Source organism: Cynoglossus semilaevis, chromosome 1 (assembly GCF_000523025.1).
Source record: "Cynoglossus semilaevis isolate Cse_v1.0 chromosome 1, Cse_v1.0, whole genome shotgun sequence".
In the NCBI taxonomy this organism is placed as follows: Eukaryota; Metazoa; Chordata; class Actinopteri; order Pleuronectiformes; family Cynoglossidae; genus Cynoglossus; species Cynoglossus semilaevis.
The window spans coordinates 14156055-14181108 of record NC_024307.1 but is presented as its reverse complement, the minus strand read 5'-3'; the positions used below and the strand labels follow the sequence as shown (position 1 = coordinate 14181108).

Genomic DNA, 25054 nt, shown 5'->3' with positions numbered 1-25054 from the left:
AAGGCAATGCCGCCCAAAGGATGCGCCGCAGGAATGAAGACCTATGATCCACTGATGTCTCTGGATCAGAAGGGAAGGAATCGGATCCAGCGTCGCTGAGAGACCTGCTCAGACACACACAACGCATTCACAACGTAGCAGAGATACAGGATTAGTCACAAAAATATGAGTTAGTCCAGAAGAACACATCTGTGGTTCTGCTGCCTCATCTCAGTCTTTGATTGTATAACTTCAACTCCAAGGCTAAACAACAGCATTTTATTCTTAAGGGAGAGATTACTTTGGGGAAATAGGAACATTTTTTGATAATGTCACTTTCTTTAATCTGTATGAAATATTTTGTTCTAGATTGTAATTATGTTTGCTTTATTTTCAGGTAGCATTTTGCTTTTTCTGGCATACAGCAAACCTTAAGTTGGCTAATATTTCCTCCTGCTATAAGGCCAATATATACAGTAGCATTTGGTTAAATGTAAGTTACAGTTGTACATGCTAATTTTGGGTTTTAGTGCTTTCTATTTAATCTCTGGCTGTTTCTTGACTAAATATTTGTATAATATTAGAAAAGGTTAGTTAAAGAGTTCAGATAGCACAACCCTTTCATTGACTAGCATGTTTAGCTAGCTATAGTTCTGTATATTTAAAATCAAATTAAGTTTATTAGCATTTTAAATTATATTGCTATTATTACAGAAGCCTTTGTAGATGTTTTCCTTTCTGACAATTCTAGGAAATTTTTATCATCATTTTCACGGAACCATTTTACTTTCTAACTAACTTTAATTTAAAAATGTCATATCCATGATGTTGACTTTTTTACCATGTTACACTTTTCCTTTTTGTTTTTTCAATCCAAATAACACCTCAGGGCAGTGACATAGCCACAGTATGGTAATGCTTTAGAGTTAGCCCCATGCTGCGCTCAACAACATTGTCAACATGGATTGAAACAATGTTGAATCAATGTTTGACATTGTTATCTTCTGTACATGCTGGCCGGGTGAATAAACACCACTACAAAGACAGTCACAAAACAGTGAACAAGGCATACAATACATTTTTATGTACTAGACAAATATTGATTTGAGGCATGTGCTTGCATTTCTGTGCAAAACGTGTGAGGAGCAGAAGACAAGAGGCATGCTGCAAATATCAGCAAATCAAGTTGTTGTTTAAACTTTAGTCAAGTTTGAGTCCTGTTGAAAAATGCAAAGCATGCCAAGCAAAAAGATCATCATCGTCATTAGAAAAAGTCGTTTAAGCATTTCTTAAAGGGACAGGTAAAGGTAAGAAGGCTAAAAGTTAGAGTACAGTAGTGAAACTATTTGGACTTTATTATTTAATACAGTTATTTTAATTATTAAATTAAAAAACATTTAATTATATTAATGTAGATTTTTTACTCAGGTTTTTAACCCTTTCATATAAACATAAAGTATAATTATGGGCTTCTGTGTTTTAATCAAGTTCCGAGGTAACTGAAGACCATCGGGCTCATATAAAACATGGGTCTTTTGGCGTGATTATGATTTCAGAACCTCAATCTCAATGGTTTTTACTGAAGTGGTGAATAACTGGAGCCATCCAAGGACCTTTAAAAAGCAAAATAACGATTAAAGGATGAGGTGACCCTTGTTTTAGAATTAAAATGAGGCATGAGAGGCAAGGCTCACTAACAGGACATGGAGGGGGGAAGAAATGATGTATAGTCAGTTGAGGACCAGCAACAGCATTAGAAGAAAATGATGAGAAAAGGAAAAAAAAGTCACACGTAAAAGAGCAATAAAGAGAGAGAGAAAGAGAAACTGTGGCCTTTGCATTGTTCATTGCAGACATGTACTGGAGTGACGGTCCCAGAGCGAAGGAAGTATGTGCACTCAGTTATAGCAAGGAATAGTTAGGCATATAGAAATGTTTGTTTAATACATAAGAAGTGCTTCCTGGTTAGAAATTATAAGCAGCCGAGGACGTCGGCAGAGAGGAAGCCTAGAAACTTTCACTGTCAAAGATGTTTGGGCTGCCACTCACCTCCACATCTATCCTACACAAAGTATCTAGACGTACAGAAGATGATGGAATTCAGTCTCATTAACTGCTAATCTTCCATGCATTAAAATACTAATCTTAATCCCACAAAACTCTGCTGTTGTATCACAGTTGGAACGGCGATTGCAAATCCTGAATCAACCTCCAAGTGCATTTCAGGCTTGTGAGTTCCATTATCTTCTGGGTGTGCTAGAAACCAACAGAAATGTACCTGTGGTGTGGACTGCTCACACAGGGTCCAGGCTGTGACAGACTACATTTGCCCCGTAGCTGTTTGCAATGAACAGGGAAGGGGGGTAAAAGAAAGAAAGTATGTTTCAGTCCAGGCAAATCAAGACATGGCTACCGATGAAGAGAAATCCCAATAATGAGAAAAGGGCAGCAACTAAATCACATGTAATGGTGACAGATTTTGCAACTGTGATAAGCTAATTTTGCTTTAGCTTGTGAATACAACAAGAAGCTGCAGATGATGCAATCTGATATAACGTGCTTGTTTGGATTGATCTGCTTAATTATTTACAGTATAAAACAAGTACTGTGCTTGTTATCAATCCAGTCATTCTTTAGAGTTCTATGGTGAAACAGTGAAAAGATAAAAGGAGAAATAGTGTTCACTATAAATAATAATAAGTCAGTGCGTTCTGTCAGCAGGGAAAAAAGGTCCAACATTGACCTAATTGATTCATTTTCTATTAGTCCAGACTTCAAAGCGTTGCTACAAGTGCAATGCAACATTAACCAGTCTCTTTGGTGCTCACACTAAGTACCCTAAATTAATTAAGTTTCATTGACAAAGGTCCAGGGTGTCGGTCATTGGAACTTTATGGAATTACTGTTTTAAACATGTGTGGTTCCTCTTGCATTGCATTTGCAAACACATTTTCAGCACACCAGCAGGCACAGTCTAATGATCTCCCTCTGTTTTGGACCAAATGTTGTTTTTTCCCCAATAACAGATCAAACACTTCTGTGTTTTTAAAAATAACACTTTCTGATTGGAAATAGCTGTATTTCTCCTACAGGGAATGGGAGAAAAAAGGAAAGTTAATTGGAAGGTTGTACGTTTAGGAGATATTTTAGTTGATAGAAAGCGTAAAGTTAAAAAGTTAGAAACTAGTAAGAACGAAAGGAGAATTAAAAATATTCTCTACTTCTCTTGCAGTATCAACAAGGAGTAGACAACGTGCAGAAGAAAGAAAAGTCTGGAAAAGTTTAGGAGCCAAAGGATGTGAAAGTAGAGGAGTGGAGAAAGTGGGAGGACAGGTCTTGGGATGACAAGGGTGAATCTAGCCTTCAGCAGGGCATTAAGGCACCAATCCTGAAATACACTGTCTGCCGGGTGTTAACAGATGGGTACAGGTGGGTGGAAATGTTACCGATCGTCGACGACTCGGCGTGCTCCTTCCTGACACAGGGCTGAGGGAACCAGAGGTGTCCAAGTCATCAGCTGATGACCAAGACGACAGATCCTGGAAAAGTAAAAGGTTCATACAAATATGAACAGAATGAGAACATTTTCAGCCCACAGAAAAAAAATGTATTAGACTGTGTTTATTTACATTAGCCTTTCTCTTTATTTTGCAAATCATCACTTACATCTCCTTCTGCTTCCATGCACTGGTAATCAAACTTACTTTTAAATAAGTGAGTATAATACAAATGTCACTGGATAGCTTCTTTAAAAAGGGAGAAAGGCCTAACGATAAGACAGCAGAAGGCTCCAAAAGTGAAACTTATGTAAAATTAAATAAAGGCTACCTGTTGGCTGCTAGAGATGTCCAGGATCTTAGCCAGCTCTCTGAGGTCTCTGGTAACTTCTTTTAGCAGCAGTTTGAGTCGGTTTCCAATAACATGGACTTTCTCTTTGGCCTCGAGGCAGTCGGTGCCCTGAGAGTTGACCAGCAGCTGGAGGGACATGTCTTGTAGGGAGGCGACCTTCAGCTGGGAGTCCAGAAGCTCCTGGCGGATTTGCTGTGCGGATAAGATCTAATTAATCACTTCATCACAAAGTAATAAGAATGACCAGTTCTGGAGGACTACATACAGTATACATGACAGTGACTGACTTATTTAAATGATGGGTTAACCATCATCAGCCTCTTCAATAATTTACACAAAAGGTTTGTACCGTCAGTGTTTTGTGATTTTCATGGAGGGTTTCACTGTCCTGAATGGGATCAATGGGAACAATTTCATTCCTTCTACGGTCAATGTTCTCCAGCCAGAGCAGCAGTCCATGGCTCATCTCATGGAAGTCCTATTGATCAGATATAGTTAAAAAATGTTATCATAAAGGTGTCCGGAATAATTGAAGACTTAGTTAGTACTAGTTAATCGACTGGTCTAAATTAGACAATTAAACTGAACTTCTGTCTGCCTACAATATTGTCTGGCACTTACTTGACATTGCAGGAGCGCTCCCTGTAAGGAGGTCCTCCACTCCTCCAGTGAGTTTCCCAGTTTGTCCCAGTGGTTGTTCATGTCTTTCAGTTTGACCTGCAGCTCTCTGGACTCCTCTGTGTCTGAATGAACAAACTCAGCACTGCACAGGTTGATGGAAAGCACAATAGCTTTGCGTTTGTCGTATGCCTTCTGCAACTCCTGTACACAGAGATGGATTTCATAATTATTTTTTCAAAACTGATTAACTGCATATCAGTCAAATGAAAACCTTTATAGTAGCTTGAAAAAAGGAAGCATTTGTGATTCTTAATTAAAGCATTCATAATAACAATAGAAGCAGTGGGGTTTCATTGTTAATTTTACCTTAAGTTTCTTGATGCGCTGCTCAATCATATGGATGTCTGTGCTGAGGTCCAGCCTCCGCAGCTGCTCCAGCTCCTCTTCTTTCTCTCCCAGCCAGGTCCACACTTTGCTCAGGTCAGAGTTAAACTGCTGCATCTGTTGTTGGCTCTGCTTTGCTCGCATCTCTTTGTTGAGGCTCTGAGCCTGCAGGAGCTCCCAGCGTTCAATCACACCTGGGGGTGGGGGGAAAGAGGTAAATAAGGTGAATATTGAGGTTGGAGTACTCAGCATGAGGTGAGGTGGAGCTGTTGTATCTTCACTACCTGTCGTCTGTGACTCTGAGCTGCTGGGATCTGCCAGTCCAGACACAGAGTCTTCGTCGTCCTTCAGCTCAGTTTCCATTCTCTTTACTGTGTCTATGCTGCCCCGGCACTCACCCAGCAGTCTCATCTACACATGGCAATAAAATAAAAAACAATTATTTATACTTGGTTCTATAGGAGTAGAGTCAGTTTTAATAAGCAGGGACTTTCTTAGAGGTTATGAGGTAGTGTCTATAGAAAAAGGGAACTTGCTATAGTGCAGCAAAAAATTAAACTAATTTTGTTTTGTAACCGACAGGTTGTGTTGGCAAGCAATTGAGACACAGTCACTTATTTGGTCTGTTTACATCAAATGTGACCTACAAAAACAAACTATGTGAAATGTCTGGATTTTACCTTCAAATATGTAGAAAATTACTAAACAGGTAAATAATTGCTTGTCATGAAAAAGTGTTGTTGATTTGGTATAATTAAGGCAGATCAATTTGGCGGAAGTATAATCATCGGACGTAGCCTGTGTCATTGTGTGTGTCTGTGTGCATTTGTGTATCTCGGTCAATAAAATCTAATATAATAGAGTTAATATCTCTCATTAACTTATAGGACAAAGTATCTAGAGATGAACAGCAGGTGTGAGAAACATATGTAACATACGTATCCCATGTATGAAGCGTCCATTTCCGTGCTCGCAGGAGTACGACTACGGCTGCTGTCCATGTGCTGCAGGTGAAAGCGACTGGCGTCCGTAGAGGAAACCTCCCCTGTGAACATCCACATCAGTACAAACCAATAAAAACGATTGCATTGAATAAATTTTACAACAATCACAGGAGAGAAACAACACCCTTCTGAAGAGAAACACCACATGTACTGCAGGCATGCAGACTAGTTTTTTTTAAGCACCTTCCATTTTAGTTCTCTTTGTAGTATCACAAACAATTAAGAAACCGTTTTCTTTCACCACATAGAGAACTCAGACAGGAAAACATATTAAACCAAATCTGCAGTCCAAAATCCACATGCTTGATTATAACACAAATGTTTAAGACTCCAAGAAGGTTAGCCACACAGAACACCGCAAGTCAAACCAAAGTTCAAAAGCCGATTAGAAATAAAGGGTTAGGCTGAATTCCATTTGAAATTTTGTAAAGAAAATGATTGAGACAAGTAATTAAAAATGGAATTGACCCTATTCCCTGTGGGTTAGAAGGTGAGACCACTGGTTACAAAGTGAGTCCAAAGTGTGAACAGGACAGGAATTGAGCAGTAATTATCTCTGCCTCCAGTCACGTGTGGCATGCTGTGGTCAGCAGGTGCATACCAATGGAGGACCTCAGAGTTTGTTCTGTTAGTTTTACATAGGCCTCAGGACTCTCTGGGATCACTACATCTGGAAGAAACATTATACAGTACACACATTTAGCAGTGAGCATAACATGGTTTGACTTTCTAAGTTTAGATCATTTTTTTGTCATTTAATTAAAACTGTGTAGACCACTAAAGCATTGTCATTTTTTTCAAAACCCAAGTCTCCAGCAGAAATACAAACCCTCAACAGCCTCTAAGGTGATGCTGATATTAGTATGCTTAGACTGCGGGGGGAGCTCCCATAAGGCCCTGAGCTTCACCCCCTCTTGCTCCCTCTATATATACTCATGGATATTCTTCTTCAACTGTCAATTAAACAGAAATATCTAAAAAATTCAAGTGTGCGTGTCTTCAAGTCTAACCTGACAGAGCAGAGGTGGGTCTCTGAACGAAGTCTCCCTCCTCACTCTGCTGTTCTCTCAGCGCCCGGCTTGCACTCTCCAATCCACGGCTCAAGTCGTAGTCATGATCCCACTCCAGAGGGATGGAGTCCACACTTGCTGGGGTGTCTCTGCCTGACCGCTCATTTCTGAGCTGAGCTGCTAGGGAGGCAGAGCGGCCTGAGGAGGGCAGAGGTGACAGGAAACCATCGCCCAGACGATCACTCCACGGCAGACTTGACAGATCACCAGGTTCGTCTAGTTCCAGTTCTCGATCAGAGAATGACACTTCAGTGTCATCATCTGCGAGCTAAAAAGACATTTAATGACACAAGTCATATAATGTTTCAAATAAGTGCTAAGCAAAATAATTCAATCTAACAAAGCTTACAGGAAGACGGATTAGCTTCTTGTAGTAACGTTCCACACGACCAAACACTTCCTGACAGTAACGCTGCAGCTCTTCCAGCTCTTCCTCGATGACAGCAGCATCTAGCGGCTCGCTCTTCTCTATCAGAGCTTCTCCTTGATGGAAGATCTGCTCAATCTTAGCTGTAGTCAGGGAAATCTCCTGTTGGAAGGACTGTGAGTGCAGCACACAGTAAATAGAGAGGTAGCCTTGACTCTTAAAATAAAGCTTTACATCTTAAAATAAAGTGCTTTGCTACAACAATAGTCTAAAAAGTTCACACTTTGAGCAAACCTACCCTGAGTTGTTTGACCTTGGCTTGAATGTCACACTCAGAGAAGTGCTCAATGTTGGTCAACTGCAGGTCCATCTCTGTCAGCCACACCAGGATTCCATCTCTGGCAGTTTCAAACTCCTCTCTCTGACTGATAAAGTGCTGTGTAGGTCAAGCAGAGAAGTCGCAGTTACAACGACCTTCAGTTTGAAATGTTTCCATTTAAAGTGGGTTACATTTTGACATTTTTGCCAATGCACTTTCAATTAACTTAACACAATCTTTACTTATGTAAGTTGTTTTATTGCAGCCTAATTATACAAAGTCAGTGTTGTGTGAAATATACAATCTAGTATATAACGTCATCCCTGATTTAATATAAATTCGAATTAGAAACTCTGGAAGTGAAAAAAAACCCAAATAAATATTGCCAGTACTGCATGCATACACATAATACAGTATTGTACCTTAAGTCTACGAATTATGGATGAGACTCTCTTCTGGAGGTTATCCCATCGTTGATTGGCATCGTGTGCCATTTCTTTCAGTTGACAGGAGGAGTCAGTGCGGTTTTCTCTGGCCAGGCGGCGATATTGCTTATTAATCAACTCTAGCTGAGTCAAGCTTTCATGGACTTGTCTCTGAAAGGTCTGTAGGAACATGGAGGTTTTATTTATGTCACATTAGTCAATGACAATAACATTTCAGATGAAGATTGTCTTGACCTTACCTCAAATTTCTTAAGCTCTTCTTTTGCCACAGTGTACAAAACACCCGAAGAGTTGGGTAGAGCAGCGGTCTTTTCAGAGGTGGCCAGCCACTCCTCGTATCGTCCAAAATCCTCTAGAAACTTCTGCCATAAACGCCACGTCTCCTCAATCCTAACACCAGAACATTTATAATGGGGATTTAGCTCAGCTTTTAGATCAAATAAAAAACACTGGGATGGTAAATTTACTTGAGTCTCCTCTCCATAGACAAGGCACAGATACTCCTCCATCGGCGATCAAGGCTTCGTGTTGCCTGCTGGATGGAGTCACACTCTGCATCTGTGGCACAGGCGTCGCAGTCGTGCAGAAGAACCTCACATAGATTTAGCACTGATGCCACTCCTGTGCTGTGTTTTTCTATATCACGCTGAAGATCCTGAGGGCGAAGATTTAATTAATTATGTCTGTCTCTAGTTCACTGTGAAGGAATATGACAAATAAACACAAGGAATGCACAGATATTAATACCACTATTGGTTTCAGGCCAGACCGTTTCAAATATTTGTTTTTCTACAGGAAAAAATATGCTGATCTAGGATTCTGAGCCAGTTGGCTCCACCAAAACCAGCTGCATACTGGTCTGCCAGTGTTAAGTGTTTTCTACCTGAAGTGCAGTGTCTCACTGCCCTAATGGGTATTTAATAAAGTACATACAATGTCAGCAGTTTGGAGGTATTTAAACATCAGGAAAAATTATCCTTAATTTGTTCATACTGTATATTGTCAAATATAGCAACGGTGTCTAAAACAATTTACAAATATAAACTACATTGGGTTACCTGCTGCAGATCAAGCTTCCTCTGAATCTCCTGGTAGTCACATGAGTCATAGGTGATGGGTTTAGACAGTTCTGTTTCAATGTGAGCCAGCCAGGAGCGCAGGCAGCTCATGTTCTTATCCAGCTGCTGCACTGCCACCAGAGTTTCTCTCAATTTTTTAACTCTGTTGTTAAACAGAAAATTATTAAAAGGAGTCAGTTTTGAATTAGCTGGGTTGGCTGATGGTGCTGTGAGTGTCTTGGGTTTGTCTCCTAACCTGGCACCGATGAGATCCAGCAGATGTTGCCAGCGGTCACTGACTTTACTGAGTTTTTGTTCGATCTCTGCGGCCTTGCTCTGGTGGCTGGCCTTGGCCAGACGTTCTCCCAGCTGATGCAGCCGTAATTTGTTGTCCTCTGCTGCAGTGATCTCCTCCTGGTAATCCTGCCAAACATTGCATTGATTTCATACTGATTGAAAACAAGATTTTTTACTTTATAATATTGCAGTGTTTTGTAAAAGTAACCCCCATTTATAGTTACATATGTGCAAAAGGGTATCAATTCACAACATATATACAGACTATTTATATTTCTGTTTTTGCAACACATTAAATGACTTAATTACTGGGGACATGAAACAAACGTTTCCATGAAAAATATATCATTAAATGACAACAGTTTATTTCTTATTTATCCATAAATCCTTAATTACCTTACGAAGCTTCTCAATCATCTCTTCAATACTGATGTCACCATTCTGCGAGACCTTGCCCTCCATGTTGGTAAGCCACTCGCAGAGTTCCTTGTACTTGTCGTTGAACACAGTCCACTCATTAAGCTTCTCGCTCACCTGCTGCCTTCGCAGAGAGAGCTGCAAAGGCACACGTGTGCATTAACAGTCATGATATGAACAAAAACAACTGCTGTAGGAAAATAAAATAAAAACTGCCCAGCATAAAAAAAGGCAGAGGGTACACAGTTGACTGCACTGTGTCTTGTTACGTTGCATGACAACACTGGTGTGTGTTTCTGCACATTTCCTGTCTGTCTAGCTTTATCTGCTACAAACAGGATGCAACGCTACGCAACGAAGAAAAACCTGACAGTTTTTTTTAAACCAGTTTCATATTGCTTACCACTCCTTTGAAAGTAATGTGTTTTAATCTATTCACAATGACATAATGTATATATTTTTTTATTGATATACTTTTATAAATATACCTGGTACTACAAAAAGAACTTCATGAAACAATTTAATTTAACACAGATACTCAAAACTGATTATTATGGTAGTAGTTTTGCATAAAACCACAGCATCGAGCAGAGGGAAGTGGTTGCTGCTCCTTTCTACCCAAATGATGTCTGAGATTACAGTTGGACCAATGGTTTTGTTCTAATTAAACCACTGGCTGCTGTCCCCGTCTGTTGCTTCATTCACCAGTCACTGAACATGTAATACAATCATTATCACCGAGAAGCTGTGTGGTTCACTGTACCTGGTGGCAGATTTCTTCCCACTGTCTGTGCAACAGCTCGACTCTTTCCTGTAGAACTGACAAGTCCTCAGTGCTTATGTAACAAGACAGTGATTCTCTGAGAACACTGAGGTGAGCCAGGTCACCTGTCCATCCATCAAATGTGTTCTCCAGCTCCTAGTAATTATTAATGAGTGACATTTAAGTACAGTATTATTAAAAACAATGTCATTTTTCTTTAAAATTAAACTAAACAGGTAATACAAAAGTTAAAAGGTCAATGTGTGGTCAATGTTGTTCAGCTTATGAACATATAACACCTCTCAATGCTAAAAAGTGACTCCTTTGACATTTACCTTGCATCGCATCTGCTCGGCCTGAAGATCCTCGTGGTGCGCAGGAAGTGGCTGAGAAAGCTGGCGTTTAAAGGCTCGAAGTTTTTCCAGCGATCCACCTATACCTCTCTCACACCTCTCCCAATCCTGTACATAAGGAAATGTATACCACATGACCCAAACATGTTTGCCACAGTATTAAAACTATCTGTATATAGTATAGTGTACCAGGGGCTGCTTTGTTCACCTTTAACAAAGTAGCTAGTACTTTTTTTTGTTCGTCCAGGCTCATGCTGGCTCTTTTCCATCGATCCTGGATGTCTGTAAGTTCTGCCTGCAGCGACGTCTCCGCTCGTCCATCAGCCGACAGGAGCAGCTGTCTGCCAGCCTCTACTGTCAGGATGTAACTGCCTTGCTGGCGCTGAAGCACTTTTTCTTTCATCTATACCAGAGATCAGAGTAAATTCAGACACAGGATTATCTCAGCTTTCCTTTAAAAGATACTTGTGTAATGTCACGTAATAATAATTCATTCAATAAAATAATCTCACCTGAATTGTGTCCAGCATCGAGCGGGCTTGTTGCAAAGGAACAGTGGTTCCAGACTGAAGAATTTCCTCATGGTGAGAAACTTCCAAAAGCCATTTGCGTAGTTTCTCTACCATTTCCCTGTAGCGTTGCCATTGACGGATTAGCCCATCGATGATGCCCCTTCTCTGCTGTGCACGGCGTACCACACCCTGCCACTGGTTACTCAGCAAAGCTAACTTTAGATTGAACTCATCTCTAAAAGAGAGAGTGTAATAGTCAATAGGCATTTGTGCTTAAAAAAGATAAATAATGGTATACGAATAACTTTAATGTAGGATTACCTGTCATCTACCTGACCCTGCTCCAACATTCGCTGTCCATCACTAATGATGGAATGGAGAATCTGCTGCCGACTGAACATCTCTGCTTGGAATAACTGGGGCACAAAGAATATATTTACTATGCCTATTACTAAAATAAATATTATGCATACTGTAAAAAGCACTATTCATCACGTAGCAAGATTCAGTGTAATGTAAGGGACTCCAACCTCATGAGTTCTTTGTTGTTCCATCAAACTCTGATAGTTCCCTGAAATTTCCACCGCCAGATTCTCCTCAGTTTGGACCAAAAACTCCATCCACGTCTCACACTTTTCCAGGAAAGTCTGCTGCTGTAGCAGGTATGACTGGAGCTTGCTGCAGGAACATATTAAAAATATATGAAAATAAAGAAAACAACTTGAGGTTATTAGGACGAGATGAAAAGAAGAGTGGAAAGAAATATGAATATAAATATTAAATATTTTGATTGTCATACCTGAATCTCTCTGTCGTCTGAGCAGAGGCTGTTGACCAGCTCCTGTTGAGATTCTGCATCTGCTTGATCTCTGCGTCATTAAGAGGCAACCGGTAACCAAGCTCATTGAGGCGCTCCAGTTCAGGGGCCATGCTACTGAATTTCAGCATGAGCCGCTACAGAATAAATGATAAATGAAGGAAAGTTTTGACAATGCCTTTACTAGACTACAGTTATCATAAAAGTAAACAAGAAATACCTTGAGCTTATCCATGCAGGTCTGGATGACTGTTAGATCAGTGGCTCCATTGGGGTCTTGTACCTTCAGAGCCTCCTGAGCTTCAGTGACCCAGGAGCCTAATGAGTCCAACTGCTCATTAAAGGTTTCATAGTCTTGAACTCCAGTCTGTTGAAGACAAAAGAACACATAAGTAAAACAGAACCTCATATTAGTATTTGTACATAAATGCAATTGTTTTTTTGTTTTTTTTACTTACTTGCAGTGTGGTGAGTTGTCTGTTAAGAATTTGTTCCACAGCAGCAAGGCGCTGCGTGAGAGAGAGGTGATCTGACTGGAGGTTTGATGCTGCTGATGTGTCAACCTGCTGTTTCAGTTGATCTCCAAACTTTTGCAGAACCTGAAGGGAGGCCTGAATAGGAATCTGAGACCTGAGCAACTCCTAAGACAAAAAACACAAAGTCTTGAGGCCTCACAAAAATACTTTGTTTTACAACTAGCAGCTCTAATTATTTCTAACCTACTATTGTTGATTTGATATGAACAATACCCACAGTGGTGTAGACATAGTTTCACTCACTGTGCATTCTTGGATCCTGTTAGAAACTTCCTCATCAGCGATGTCTTTGCTGTGGTCTTTGCTCTTTAGGAGCTGGTCGACCTTTTCTTCCTGCTGCTGGATGCTGCTGCAGCTTTGCTCGTAAAGATCCTTGTAGCGTTGCCACAACTGCAGCAGAGCTTTGCTGCTACTTAGGCGCTCTGCAATCTCTTCAAGTAGGCCAGTCCATCTGAGTGGGAAAAGAGAGTAAAAATACACAAACATATTGGACTGACTCCTTCAGTGGATGAATCACTTGAAGAAAATGCCTGTATATTTGAGGATACCTTGCACTGATGTCTTTTAGAGCATTGTTAAGTGAGTCTGACCCTGACGGATGACTCTCTTTCAGAACTTGATGGGTCACAGCACCAAATTTCCTCACACTGCTCTCCTGTTTCTCTAGCTCCTCCTGCAAATCCTGGAATGGAATAAAGTAGTGACTTGGTTTTCTTTAAATTTGATATACAAGAGCAAACTGTTTCCAGTGTCCAGACATTGTTTATAGGTGGCATACAAATGCACATACACGTTCACACATTTATTCAATGCATTTGTTTGCATATACCTGCAGACTCTGCACCTGCAGCTGAACAGCCTCCAGGGAGCCAGTGAGGAGGCGAAAACGGGACACGGAGTACCGTCCTTCCATCAGGTAACCATTGATCTCCTCTGAAGCTTGCTTGTACAGACTCCACTGATCCAGCACTGACGTCAGGCTGATCTTCAGTTGTCCAATCTGTTCAGGGTAAACAGTGACCAAGAGACAAAAACATAATTAATAGATTTCACTACAGACCAACATTAAAAAATGGGCTGTAACACAGAGGAGTCTTACCAAGTGGTCCAGGTTTGCCCAGGTGTGATTGACACACTGTAGGGTCTCCATGACAATAGCACAGGCCTCATCAGTCTTGTTTTGAACCAAAGCACATCCTTGCTCCTCCACTTTCTCTAGCTCTTTTTCCTTTTCCTTGAGTAACTCTTCCATTTCCTGAAAGAGTTTAGAAAAATCGTATGTTAAATAATATTTGTATCTAAAAACAGTAAATTCAAAGTGGAGACAGAACAGAGCTGTTGGAAGATATAAAGAAGTGAAGATATTTACAGACAGTGATTTACCTGACAGTCTTTGAGAGCATTCTGTACCGATGTCAAATCCTCTATTCTGTGTTTCCTCTTCAGTCTTTCTTCTTGAGTTGTCATCCAGGACTTTAGGGCCTGAATGCAGCTCTCATACTCAAGCCACATCTCCAAAAGGTTCTCCAAAAACTGGATCTGCATGTTAATTGTGATCATTACATTACTACAATAAATAGCTCCAGATATCCCCTTATACACATCATCATCAACCGAGGTCTCACCCTCTCATTGATGCGGCCCTGTAGAATTTGCCAACGTCTGTTAATGGCCCCCAGTCGTTCAGCAAAGTCCGTCTTATCACTGCGTTTGCTCTCACCGTCCTGACCACTGATCAGAGGCACAGACTGGTTCACAAAGTCTACAGTGAGCTGCTTGCAGCTTAAGTCTACTCTGAAGCCCTGGACCAAGAAAACAACAACAAGTCAGAATTGAAGACACTGGAGGTTGATGCCATGACCTCAGAGTATATGGAATGGTTACTTCTGATTTAAAAACACAATGGGACTGTTGTAGGCCACCTGACTGTCTCTTAGGTCACACTTTCATTACTGCTCTATCTACAATGAAGTTACACACCTTGTATTTTTGCAAGTAGTCTTGAATTACATTTGACCCCACTGCACTTTTGAGGTTCTCTTCATCTTCTTCAATGATATTTTCCATCAGGGATATCCAGTTAAATAGTTCAGAAATGGCATGACGGGAAGCCAACTTCTCCATTTGAATCTGAAGAAAAATAAAACCCATTGGTCTCTTTTATTAAATGACCAGAGAGTGGAAAATAGACAAGCAGCTGCCAGTGACACAGCAGAGAGCAGTAAATCCTATTTGCCTTAAAGCAGCCCACCCAGATTCATCTGGGTTCCTGTGACATTACCTGATGGAGCTTTTCCTGCACCACTGGGATACGTGTAAGCAGCTCGGCCCATTGTGTGTCGATGCGGCCCAGATCAGAGCGAAGGCCCACAGTGTCCACTTTTTTCAGACGTAGCAGTTGATTTCCTTCAGTCACCACTGAGCATTTCAGACTGGACTTTCCCTCAACTTCTTTTGAGAACTCCTAAGACAGACAGTGACAGAGATAAGAGTAACAGTTGAATGATGAGTATTATCACAATAGTTATAACTAGGGATGTCAAAATTAACTAATTTGGGAAAGTATTGAATTTCAACTGATTTAAAAAAGATTCTAAAACAATTATGCAGAGAAACAGAACACACTGTTTAGTCTTACAAGGAAAGCAGAGAGATGGTCTCGCACACTTTCCAGCTCTTGTGGAACCAACACAGCCTGTGTGTTCCAAAACTCAAGACGTTCTAGAGCAGACTGCAACCACTCGCTCAGCTCTGCACACTCCCTCTGATACCTAAAGGCAAGAAAGACACATTTGTTATGCAGAGAAATTGAAACAAATTAATATTTTATTTTATTAAATATTTAATTGCTTGAACAACAAGCTGTGCAAAGAAGCTAAAAGTACTGCCAGGTAACATTCTCTGATGTGTTTCTGACCTGGTCCAGTGTTGTAAAATAGCCTCCAGTCGTTGCAGCTCCTTGTTGACCTTGGCTGTGTTGTTGAGCCAGTGGTCTCCCAGCAGAGCCAGCTGATTCTCCAGTGCAGGACAGCAAACTGATGATAGGAGCTGTTTACCTTCATCTAGTACCTGATACAGCTTGTGCTGGTGCTCTGTGAGTTTACACTTCAGGCTCTTGAAGAAGAAAGAGGGTTAGATGAAAAGACAACGGAGACACAATCAGAATAATGATCTGTAAAAAAGAGTTGGACAAAGAATTACATTAAAACAATGAGATCAGACTGCAGCGTTTACTTCTTTGTACCTGATACAATGAGATTCTGTCATTTAGTTTTGCTTCCGTCTCCTCCACCAAGCCGGAAGAAGGAAAACTTCCTTCTACTGTCTCCAAATGTCGATTCAGAATTTGGTAATCTTGCACCAAACGGCACCAGGTCTGAATATTAATAAAATTCAATAAAAACCATAAAAATGGTTATTGGTTTTAGCAGTAGTATTTCCCTTTACAAGTATTGCATTTAACGTAAGTAGATTATTGATTAAGTAGCAAAAAAATACATATAAATAAATAATAATAATTCATAATTTTGTCCTTGGCATTGAGACATGTACAGTATAATTCCTTCAGGTTGGTTAGATTAGTTCTCACAAACCAGTGTAACCTATTGAGTAATGCAAATGTTGTCAACTTATGACCTACAAACATGTAGTTTGTAGCTTATTTTGGTAAATGTCAGTCAACCCCCATATGTAGATGTGTCTTATTACTAAAATAAAATCATTGTTTATGTGAATTGTGTTCTGTCGCTAACCTCCAGGATACGCTCCAGCTCCACTCCTTTACTGTGTGCCTTTTTCAGGACACACTGAGTCTCAGCCAGTGTCTCCTCCAAGGTTTGGCTCTCCTTAGGAAGCATCAGGCCACTGATTTTCCTTGAGTACGTTTCTGTTAAAATCATATGGGACTCCAGGCCCTGGAAGAACTCCTAGGAAACACAATCAGACATGAAGCAGTAATCCTTTATCAATCTGTCATTTTTACCAGCACTTAACCTTATTTAACTGATGGTAATAGTTGGACAGTTTAACATGGCGATCTTTATGAATCAAACCTTATGTTTGTCCAGGTGGTTCTGGACATCCTCCACAGAGTTGGCAATGATCCTCTGATCGGCGTCCATCTTATCCATGGCAGTGTCCACCAGGTCGGTCAGATCCTGCAGAGCACGCTCATACTGCTCCTTCAGAGCCATGTTCTGGTTCAAACCACTGCGTCTGGAACCAACTGTCATCACCAGCTCCTCATATGAATCCTAAAATCAAAGAAAGAATTTGGTACAAGTTAAGTTTGACTTACAGGGTATGTTCTGTATAAAATGAAATGAAGTGAAATTAAATTAAGACACGTTCATTCTAAAGCGTTGTTAATTACCTGGAGTTTCAGTAACTTGTTTGTTGATATTTGATCCACTTGTAGAGCCGCTCCTCTGGTTTTGAGCTCTGTGATTCTCTGTTCAAAGTCTTTCAGACTCGCCTCTGCGCTGGTAATGACCTACGATCAATAACTTAATTACATTATCACCTTGTCTCATGTTACAGAAGACACTTTGAAAGAGAGGAGATACAATCTGAGTGAGATCCCCACTGTTGTGAAGTTGACATTACCTCCAGTTGTTTTGAGGCTGGTCTGTCCATGGCTCCGGCTAAGGCCTGTAGGATCTGGCACTTGGTTTCAATCAAAGCAGTTTGGAGAAGCTGTAGCTCAGTCTACACAAGAGAAATATGTGGTGAAATATACATCAAATACACAAGTTATAACAATGTTATTCAACATTACACTAGGGCACCTCCCCCTGGGTTTAAAACCAAATTAAAAAATTTAAATCTGATTAATTTCACTAAATAATTATTGCGGCATGTTAATATTTACAGCCGTATTTATAACACGTAATTCAAACCTGGTAGGCTGAGAGTTCATGTGTTCTGTTCCTCATGCTGTCACAGTGCTCGTTCAAAGCGCCTCCCAGAGCTCCTAATCTTTCTTTCAAACACTCCAGGTTGTCCTCTAGCAACATCCGGTCTTCGCATCTTAAACCTGAAGATTGGACTAGTAAGGACTGACTGAGCTTTACCTCCTCTGTCACATGTCTCACGTCATTCTCTAATGTCTGTGGAGAAATAAAAAAAATCTTAATTGAAATACTACAGTATTGTTAAAAGTCTCTGATGTTTGAATTTACCTCCTGCTTCAAAAGTTGTATCTCTGTATTTTCAGCCATCAGCACAGACGCAGTGAAAACGTTGTTCTCCACACCATCCAGCCAGGAGGAGGTTGAGGTCACAGCTGAGAAGAGCTGCTGCTCCATCTGAGACACCTGAGTTTCATCACCATCGTGCTTTGGGCACACAAAACCACACAGACACATTTAAGAAATAAATCTAATATGCAATCAATTCCTATGGTTGTTATTGTTAAGAAAACAGTGAGACCTGTGAGGACATGTCTTCCACTGTCTGTCTGAAGCTATCATACAGAGTCTTCAGAGATGATTTGTCAGCTTGCGACTCTCCTCTAAAAGGAGAACCAGTTGTAGTAACACGAGGAGTTCGAGAGTAAATCTGAAAAACAGAAAAACAGACTATTTTTAGTTTAGAAGAGACGACGTAAACTTTACACTTTAACAACATCCAACTGGTTTTTACCAGCTGCTTCTGGTCCTGCTCCAGGGTTTTCTGTAGAAGCTGCAGTTTGGTTTTCAGCTCTAATCTCAGACTCTCCCACCTCTGTCTCATCTGTTCTCGTGAAGCCTGAGCCTCTCTCTCACCCAAAGCTGCTGGAGAAAATGGCTCTGTTGTACTGGAGAATAAAAGAATTAGAAAAACAAAATATATAAATTTTGCATTAAAATTTTTTGGCTGCAATATAGTTATTGAATAATTTATTTAAAAGTGTGATGCATTACCTGGCACTGCTGGGTGAGGCCTGTTGAATGAGTATTTCCTCTCCTCTACTTGCAACTGACTGTAGTAACTTTTTCTGCTCTGCTAGTTGCTCCTCCAGGTCCTACAGAGCAAAAATGACAAACACAGATGACATCCACATCAAAAACAAACAAACAAACAAAGTGACTAAGACTAATATATATAAATATATATATATATACAATGGAAAAAATAAATAGATTCACAACATTTTTTGCCCTGTAAATAGCTCTCTGCTTTACTTAAAAAACTGATGTGATACCCTCTGTCTTTGAAGACTGTCCTGGTGCTGCTGTGTCCTTGTGGTCTGGGCCTGGGCCAACCACTCCTGAACACTAGGACTCTGTGAGAGGCTAGAGTCTGATTCACTGTCTGTCTGGTCCTGCAGTGACCCCTTTAGAACCAGACCAAAGCATTAGAAAATGATTAAAAAAACATACATAAGAAACAAAACATAAACCAGATATATAATAATGACATGGATGAGCAGACGCTCACCAAACACCACCTCCACCTAACATCTGCAGCCAGCCTACCTGGATGCTATTCTGTTTGTCTTGTAGCATCCTCTGCAGCTCCAACAGGCCGCTCTTTAAAGTGTTCAACCTCGTGGCCAACAGCTCAGCGTCCTCCCGTGTCTCCGTCCGTCCCTCCAGCAGCAGGTTGTCGCTGTGCATGGACAGCTCTGACAGGCTCACCACCTTCTCTTCGATTTCTTGAAGCATATTCTGCAGGAGCAGCAGGAGAGAGGCCAGCTCAAACATGATGTCCCACCACCTACAGCCACTATCTACACAGTGTGGGGGACACTACACCAGCAGCTTTCCCCAGCTGCAGGACAGGATGAAGTTTCCCTGCAGTATCATCCTTCCTCCACTTCTCTGACCTCGCCTCCTGTACAACATATTAGCACTAATCCTACACAATCAGGAGCAAACATGCTGTCTATAAAACTGAACAAAAGGTGTCCTCAGTAGATCTTGGTTATTTTATGTCCCAGTGAAGACAACACTCAGAGCCACAATTCCTCAACACAAAGCCTCGGTCCAACAGGAAGCAGCAGCTTTGCGCCTCACGTTCTCTTGGATTTCCCTTCCTGGGATATTCGAACAGCATTAACAGCACTGCCAATGCCAACTTAGGGACCTATTAATCACCTGAAGGCCACACCCACCTTGTATACTGCCCTATGCTTCTAGTTGGTCCCAGTCACACTGAGCCATCTGCATAATCTGCTTAAAACCAGTGCTACAGTTACTTAGAGGGCAAGTCATCTGAATGCACCTTTAACTCTGCTAATGCTCATGTTTACTTATAGTAAAAGGATCCTGTCTACTGGGACGATCCATATGTAATAAATGACAATGAAAATTTATATAAAGAATAAAAGTATAACTTAAAATAACCTCAACCAGTTCAGACTATGCAAATTTATAGCACAATTTTCAGTTAATTTAACTGAATTCATTTAAATGAATATTTTGGCTAATACATTATTTTATTACGATTATTATTATTATTAAGTGTTTGTTTTTGCTGTATGTCATCATATTTTTTTCTTTTTTCTTTATGGCTTAGCTATTTTCATGAGATTAATTCTCATAAACAAATACCGTTTTTTGTACTATTTAAACTATTTCCACTCAACTTTCAGTCATGTTCAGGATAATATATTTTATATAATATACATCTATAAATTTTAGTATAAAATAGCTGTAAATTTATTCAAACTGATAAAGATGTCTAACAAGAAATTAACAAGTAACAAGTACTAACAAATTAACAATTAAACAATAAATTAGTTTAAATGCACTGTATCCTAACAGGGGCTCCTGACTTTCTTTACAGCATTGAGCGGCCATTTAAAAAAGTCCGGTTGTCCCTGCATCTCCCTATTTAGACAGCAGAGGGAGCTCTTACATGACATTCAGCAAGCTGATCCTCTACGTCAGTCTCCTCCTGGGGTCCCAGGATGAAGGCAACAGCACTGCGCATACTGACCAACCACTGGTCCAGTCTGTCCACCTGAGAGTGATAGAACTGTGCAGCCTGAACCTGACGCTGACCCTCCAGTCGGTCACTGACCTGTTCCTGGAACACAGTAAATTACACATCACTCAAACCCATGTAGATGCAGAGGAAACTGACTGCTGCAGCACCTGTCACTACTGTACCTCCAGGATTTGCTGTTTGCCTGTGGCTTTCATGTGGATGGTGGCCATCCTCTCGGCTAACACAGCAAGTGAGGCTTGCATGGCCAGCTGTTCAGCCATGTCAGAGTCCACGTCATTTGAAGCCAGGTCTTCAGTGAAGTTTTTCTGCAGCCTCTCGATTTCCTCCTGCACTGTCAGGATCTCTTCAGTCAGACCCTTGAAGAAAAGGTTCAAGAAACACACTGTTATTAAAATCATTTTCATTTCTAAGTTGACTCAAGTTAGTTTTTTTTTCTTTTTTAAATAAACACTGTAGATTAAATAACATGATTCAAATTACAAATCAAACTTGGTTGTGACAATGACAGTGGGTCACTGGGGACGTCTATATGTTCAGCTAATACATTTTACCTAATATAAATGTGTACGTTGTACATTTTTAACAAGGAGAAACAAAAAAAGTTATTTTTTTAAATGTATCCATCCAAACTTGTGTTGTATTAAACTCACATCATGAGCCTTAATGTGTGATTCTGGACTTTTATCTGTCTCCAGAGGTTCACTCAGTTTTGCCTCCAGTGCCTCCATCTTAGAAGAGATAGACTGAAGCGAACCCTGGTAGTGTTGTTGTTTTTCTAGCGCTTCATACAGAGACTTCTGCTTCTCACTGATCTGTTTAAAGACCACATGAAGTACAAGAGAAGAGTGTAAAACACAAAAAGGACATGTTAAAAGTCATTGACGATACTAACAGATGTACTGAACACATACCACATTCTTCAATGTCTCCCATGAGCGCTGCAAGTCATCTAAGTTAGCCACAGACTCAAATGTGGGGTCGTACAATTCTTGAATTGGAGCTCTTGTGAGAGTTCCCCTTCCCATCTTAAGAAAAAGAATCAATTAGCAGTTTGTAGTACAGCAGACAAATAAGAGGAAAACATACAGTACATAACAAAACAGAAACTTCAGATTTGGTTTTCCTAATGCAGGGAAAGATTAGTAAAGGTTTATTGCTTCCATTCTTTTGTTGACATTTCCTTTGTTGGTAATTGCAGTTCCTAATTTAGTAGTTTGGTGCAGAAAAATTAAAGGATGATTAAAAAAACACATATGTGACATATATGTGTACGTTTCATGAAAGGAAAACGAGGACTAATAGGAAAAGTTTCTGAGAGTGCCAGAGAAAGCAGATACCTTGGTAATAGAAGCTTCAGCGTAAGTGATGGGAGAAGGAGAGCGACAGACAGGAGGAGAGGAGAGCTCACTGTTAGTGCCCTCCTCCCCAGACTCCTCAGTTACAGGAGATAGCAGGGTGTGACAACGGCCAGCAGTCATCTGACACGCCATGCAAAAAAAAACAGGGGAGCCGACAGAAAAGGATTTCAAAAGATGAGTTATATGTAATGTGTCATAAAAACACATTTTACAATGAAAGCAAGTGGAAGATTAAGTCAGTCAAATAAAAGGGATTCAAAACTGCAGTGGTGTGCAATCGTCTCTGCTGTAGCCAAGCTAACACCAGTTAAACTATGCCTCCTTCTGAAAATCTTTATTATAGGGCTGTCACAATTAGCACAATAATTGTTTAATTAAATCAATTTATTTCATTTTAATGCATTTATTTAGTTTAAATGCATGTAAAGTCATTTTAACCTAATAAAATACTGACTTTGTAGACATTCCTCCATTTTTTACAGGTTTCATTGTAAGGCCTGACAAATATAATTGACTTGACTTAACTTGCTCTAATCTGTCTAACTGTTCCTGCAGTATACATAAAAAGTGTATCATATTAAGGAATATTGATTTAACTTGATTAATCTACAGTTGCACTGTGATTAATCAGAGTAAAAACCTAAAACAAAGACAGTTTCATCAGAAACGTCCAATTGAAGGGTTGCAGCCAAGAAGTTTAAGAAAAAAAGTCCAAATTAGTTTTAGTCAAACAAACTTCAACTAGTTCTTCAATAATGCCACTTTAACTCAGCGATTCCTCAGAATGCTTGTATGAATTGTGCATGTTTTCAAACTAAATCTAACTTTGTGATATTGTCTTAATAAAATAGAAAAACTACAGGGTAAAGTTGAGACTAATGCACACCACACTAAAAGAGTGACTTAAGGGGTTAATTAGTTTCAGAAAAGTCAATCACAAAGACATATTGTGCTACCATAACAGTTTGTGCTGCTGATTTCTTTGATTTATCTCCTTCCACCTCCTGCAGTCCTTCAGGAAGTCCTTCCACATCAGTCACAGTCAGCAGCATGGTGGCATGTTTTGCCTTTACTGCCAGCATCTTACACTTGGAGTTGAGTGAAGCGATCTGCTCCTGGTAACCCTTGATCTTCTGGGCAAGTTCCTATTCAAATTTACAATATACCAAGATTATGGCCTTTTCTTCAATTAAAAATGTTTAAGTTTTACCTGTGGTCTTATTTAATATTTGATCAACTCTATAAATTTAGTTTTGTACTTCATGGTGAAGAATCTGTGCCTGGAGCTCCTGGATGCTACTGGAGGGAATTGGTCGATCCTGGATGACGCGGTGTGCCTCCTCAATCAGAACCTGTAAGTCCTTTACTTCCTGTTCATATTGCTCATACTGCACCACTGCCTCCTGTACAAGAAACACAAAGTATACACACCACGTTAGCTGCCACTGTATAATACCATGGTATTTGACATAATACTGCCCTCCACTGTACCTGCAGGATGTTACATTGCTGAATGGCCACATGCTGCAGCTGACTGGCTTCCTGCTGCAGACGCAGAGCTGTACGACAAATGGCGAGGTTGGGCATCACCTCCTCTGGGACCTGCAGAGTGCTCTGACACATTTGTACTGCTTGGACCTGTTGTTTGAAGCTCTCCATATCTGCCAACAGACGCTGGAAAAAAACAAAAATAGGAGAACAAGTCATTGAAATTAAAAGGTCTGTCTCGTGCAAAAACGCAGACAAGAGTCTCTGTGATAAATTGCCCGGTATATAACCATATTTCTTTATTGTTGTTCATTAACCTGTCTCTGAGTCAGCTGTTCTTTAAGACTCTGACGTGCTAACTCTGGAGAGGTCAGGGTCGCTTGGACCTGTTCCAAGGCAACATGTAACGACTTGACCTCCTGCTCCAGGGCTTCCATACTCTGAAAAAAAAACAACAAAGTCTTTAATGATTGCAATTTTTTGCTTTAATAATATAATTAGTTTTGTTTCTTCTGTACCTTATTTGCATCCTCCAAACTCTGCAGTCGAATCCGGATGCTTTGCTGGAGTTCTTCAGTGTGTCGACTGAGCTCAGAAAGCTGTTGGCTCATGGATTTCACCTGCAGCACCTCAGACAGGAGCTCCACTTTCTCAGCCATTGACTCCAGGTCTCCATGGAGCTCCCGAGACTCACGCAAGACAGCCTAAAAAACCACAACAATCAAAAAGAGTAAGAAGGGAAATAATCAAACATACAAACACTTCTACTATATGTTCGGACTGAATATTAGATTCTAAGTGACCTGATACATGCGTATCTGCTCCTGCAGATGAACAGATGAGTTCCAGATGATGTTTGCCTTTACCAGACTTTTGGCTTTTTCCGACCACCGCACAATAAAGTCAAGCATCTCATTATACTCATCAAGGTAGCACATGGCCTAGAAAATAAGTTAAATAAGAACATTTCAACTGAGAATCAGTCCTAATTGTAAAATAGCTTCACCCAAGTGATTGACAGTTTGACACAAAACAAACCTTTTTGAGCCAGTTGTTCCTGCAGTCTGCCAGACGTGAGGTTTGGTGATGCATCTCTGAGAGTTTGCTGATAGCGTCACTCAACTGTTTGGCCAACAGGGGGTTCCTGCGGCCAAAGTCCTGCACAGCAGATTCCAGTTCTGTCAGGGTTCGACCACAACCATCCAGGTCTTCTGCGAGACTCTGCGAAAATGAGTGAAAGGATTTTGATCTCAAAATAACCTTAATGATGGATGTTTTAAAAACTACAGTTTTTAAAAAAAAAAAAAGCAAACAAATACGACCCACCTTTACTTCTTCTTTGGCGTGATCGACATCTGGAGATTTCTCCTTAAATTTAGCAGCAATTGTTTTGAGTTTCTCTGAGATGTCATGGATTCTATTGCTGAAGTCTTCTTTTATTTCTCTGGTTTTCTGGATTTCTCTCTCTTTAAAAAGAACCT

At 40.3% G+C, this 25054-nt stretch overlaps 1 protein-coding gene across 1 annotated transcript in view; it reads right to left on the bottom strand.

Moving 5' to 3' along the window:
• LOC103380484 (nesprin-1) overlaps window positions 1-25054 on the bottom strand; it is a 43961-nt gene that overhangs the window by 1125 nt on the left and 17782 nt on the right. The window contains 63 exon segments of the mRNA XM_025061769.1: window positions 1-104; window positions 2258-2316; window positions 3426-3518; window positions 3808-4020; window positions 4178-4306; window positions 4450-4650; window positions 4816-5027; window positions 5118-5244; window positions 5772-5878; window positions 6439-6507; window positions 6848-7175; window positions 7257-7448; window positions 7573-7710; window positions 8016-8198; window positions 8279-8429; window positions 8507-8694; window positions 9098-9260; window positions 9354-9520; window positions 9791-9949; window positions 10575-10730; window positions 10910-11035; window positions 11136-11330; window positions 11440-11674; window positions 11761-11855; window positions 11970-12117; window positions 12239-12393; window positions 12477-12623; window positions 12715-12897; window positions 13036-13243; window positions 13341-13474; window positions 13622-13792; window positions 13892-14047; window positions 14176-14331; window positions 14418-14594; window positions 14773-14922; window positions 15074-15256; window positions 15431-15563; window positions 15710-15906; window positions 16037-16168; window positions 16545-16718; window positions 16845-17045; window positions 17165-17284; window positions 17398-17499; window positions 17691-17900; window positions 17973-18128; window positions 18223-18351; window positions 18436-18589; window positions 18696-18796; window positions 18977-19108; window positions 19251-19442; window positions 20635-20805; window positions 20889-21083; window positions 21378-21539; window positions 21639-21752; window positions 22065-22205; window positions 23042-23230; window positions 23345-23488; window positions 23577-23759; window positions 23891-24013; window positions 24092-24277; window positions 24377-24514; window positions 24612-24794; window positions 24900-25052. The exon segment at window positions 1-104 is cut by the window's left edge and continues 50 nt beyond it. Of these exon segments, the coding sequence (XP_024917537.1) occupies window positions 1-104; window positions 2258-2316; window positions 3426-3518; window positions 3808-4020; window positions 4178-4306; window positions 4450-4650; window positions 4816-5027; window positions 5118-5244; window positions 5772-5878; window positions 6439-6507; window positions 6848-7175; window positions 7257-7448; window positions 7573-7710; window positions 8016-8198; window positions 8279-8429; window positions 8507-8694; window positions 9098-9260; window positions 9354-9520; window positions 9791-9949; window positions 10575-10730; window positions 10910-11035; window positions 11136-11330; window positions 11440-11674; window positions 11761-11855; window positions 11970-12117; window positions 12239-12393; window positions 12477-12623; window positions 12715-12897; window positions 13036-13243; window positions 13341-13474; window positions 13622-13792; window positions 13892-14047; window positions 14176-14331; window positions 14418-14594; window positions 14773-14922; window positions 15074-15256; window positions 15431-15563; window positions 15710-15906; window positions 16037-16168; window positions 16545-16718; window positions 16845-17045; window positions 17165-17284; window positions 17398-17499; window positions 17691-17900; window positions 17973-18128; window positions 18223-18351; window positions 18436-18589; window positions 18696-18796; window positions 18977-19108; window positions 19251-19442; window positions 20635-20805; window positions 20889-21083; window positions 21378-21539; window positions 21639-21752; window positions 22065-22205; window positions 23042-23230; window positions 23345-23488; window positions 23577-23759; window positions 23891-24013; window positions 24092-24277; window positions 24377-24514; window positions 24612-24794; window positions 24900-25052 (9973 nt within the window).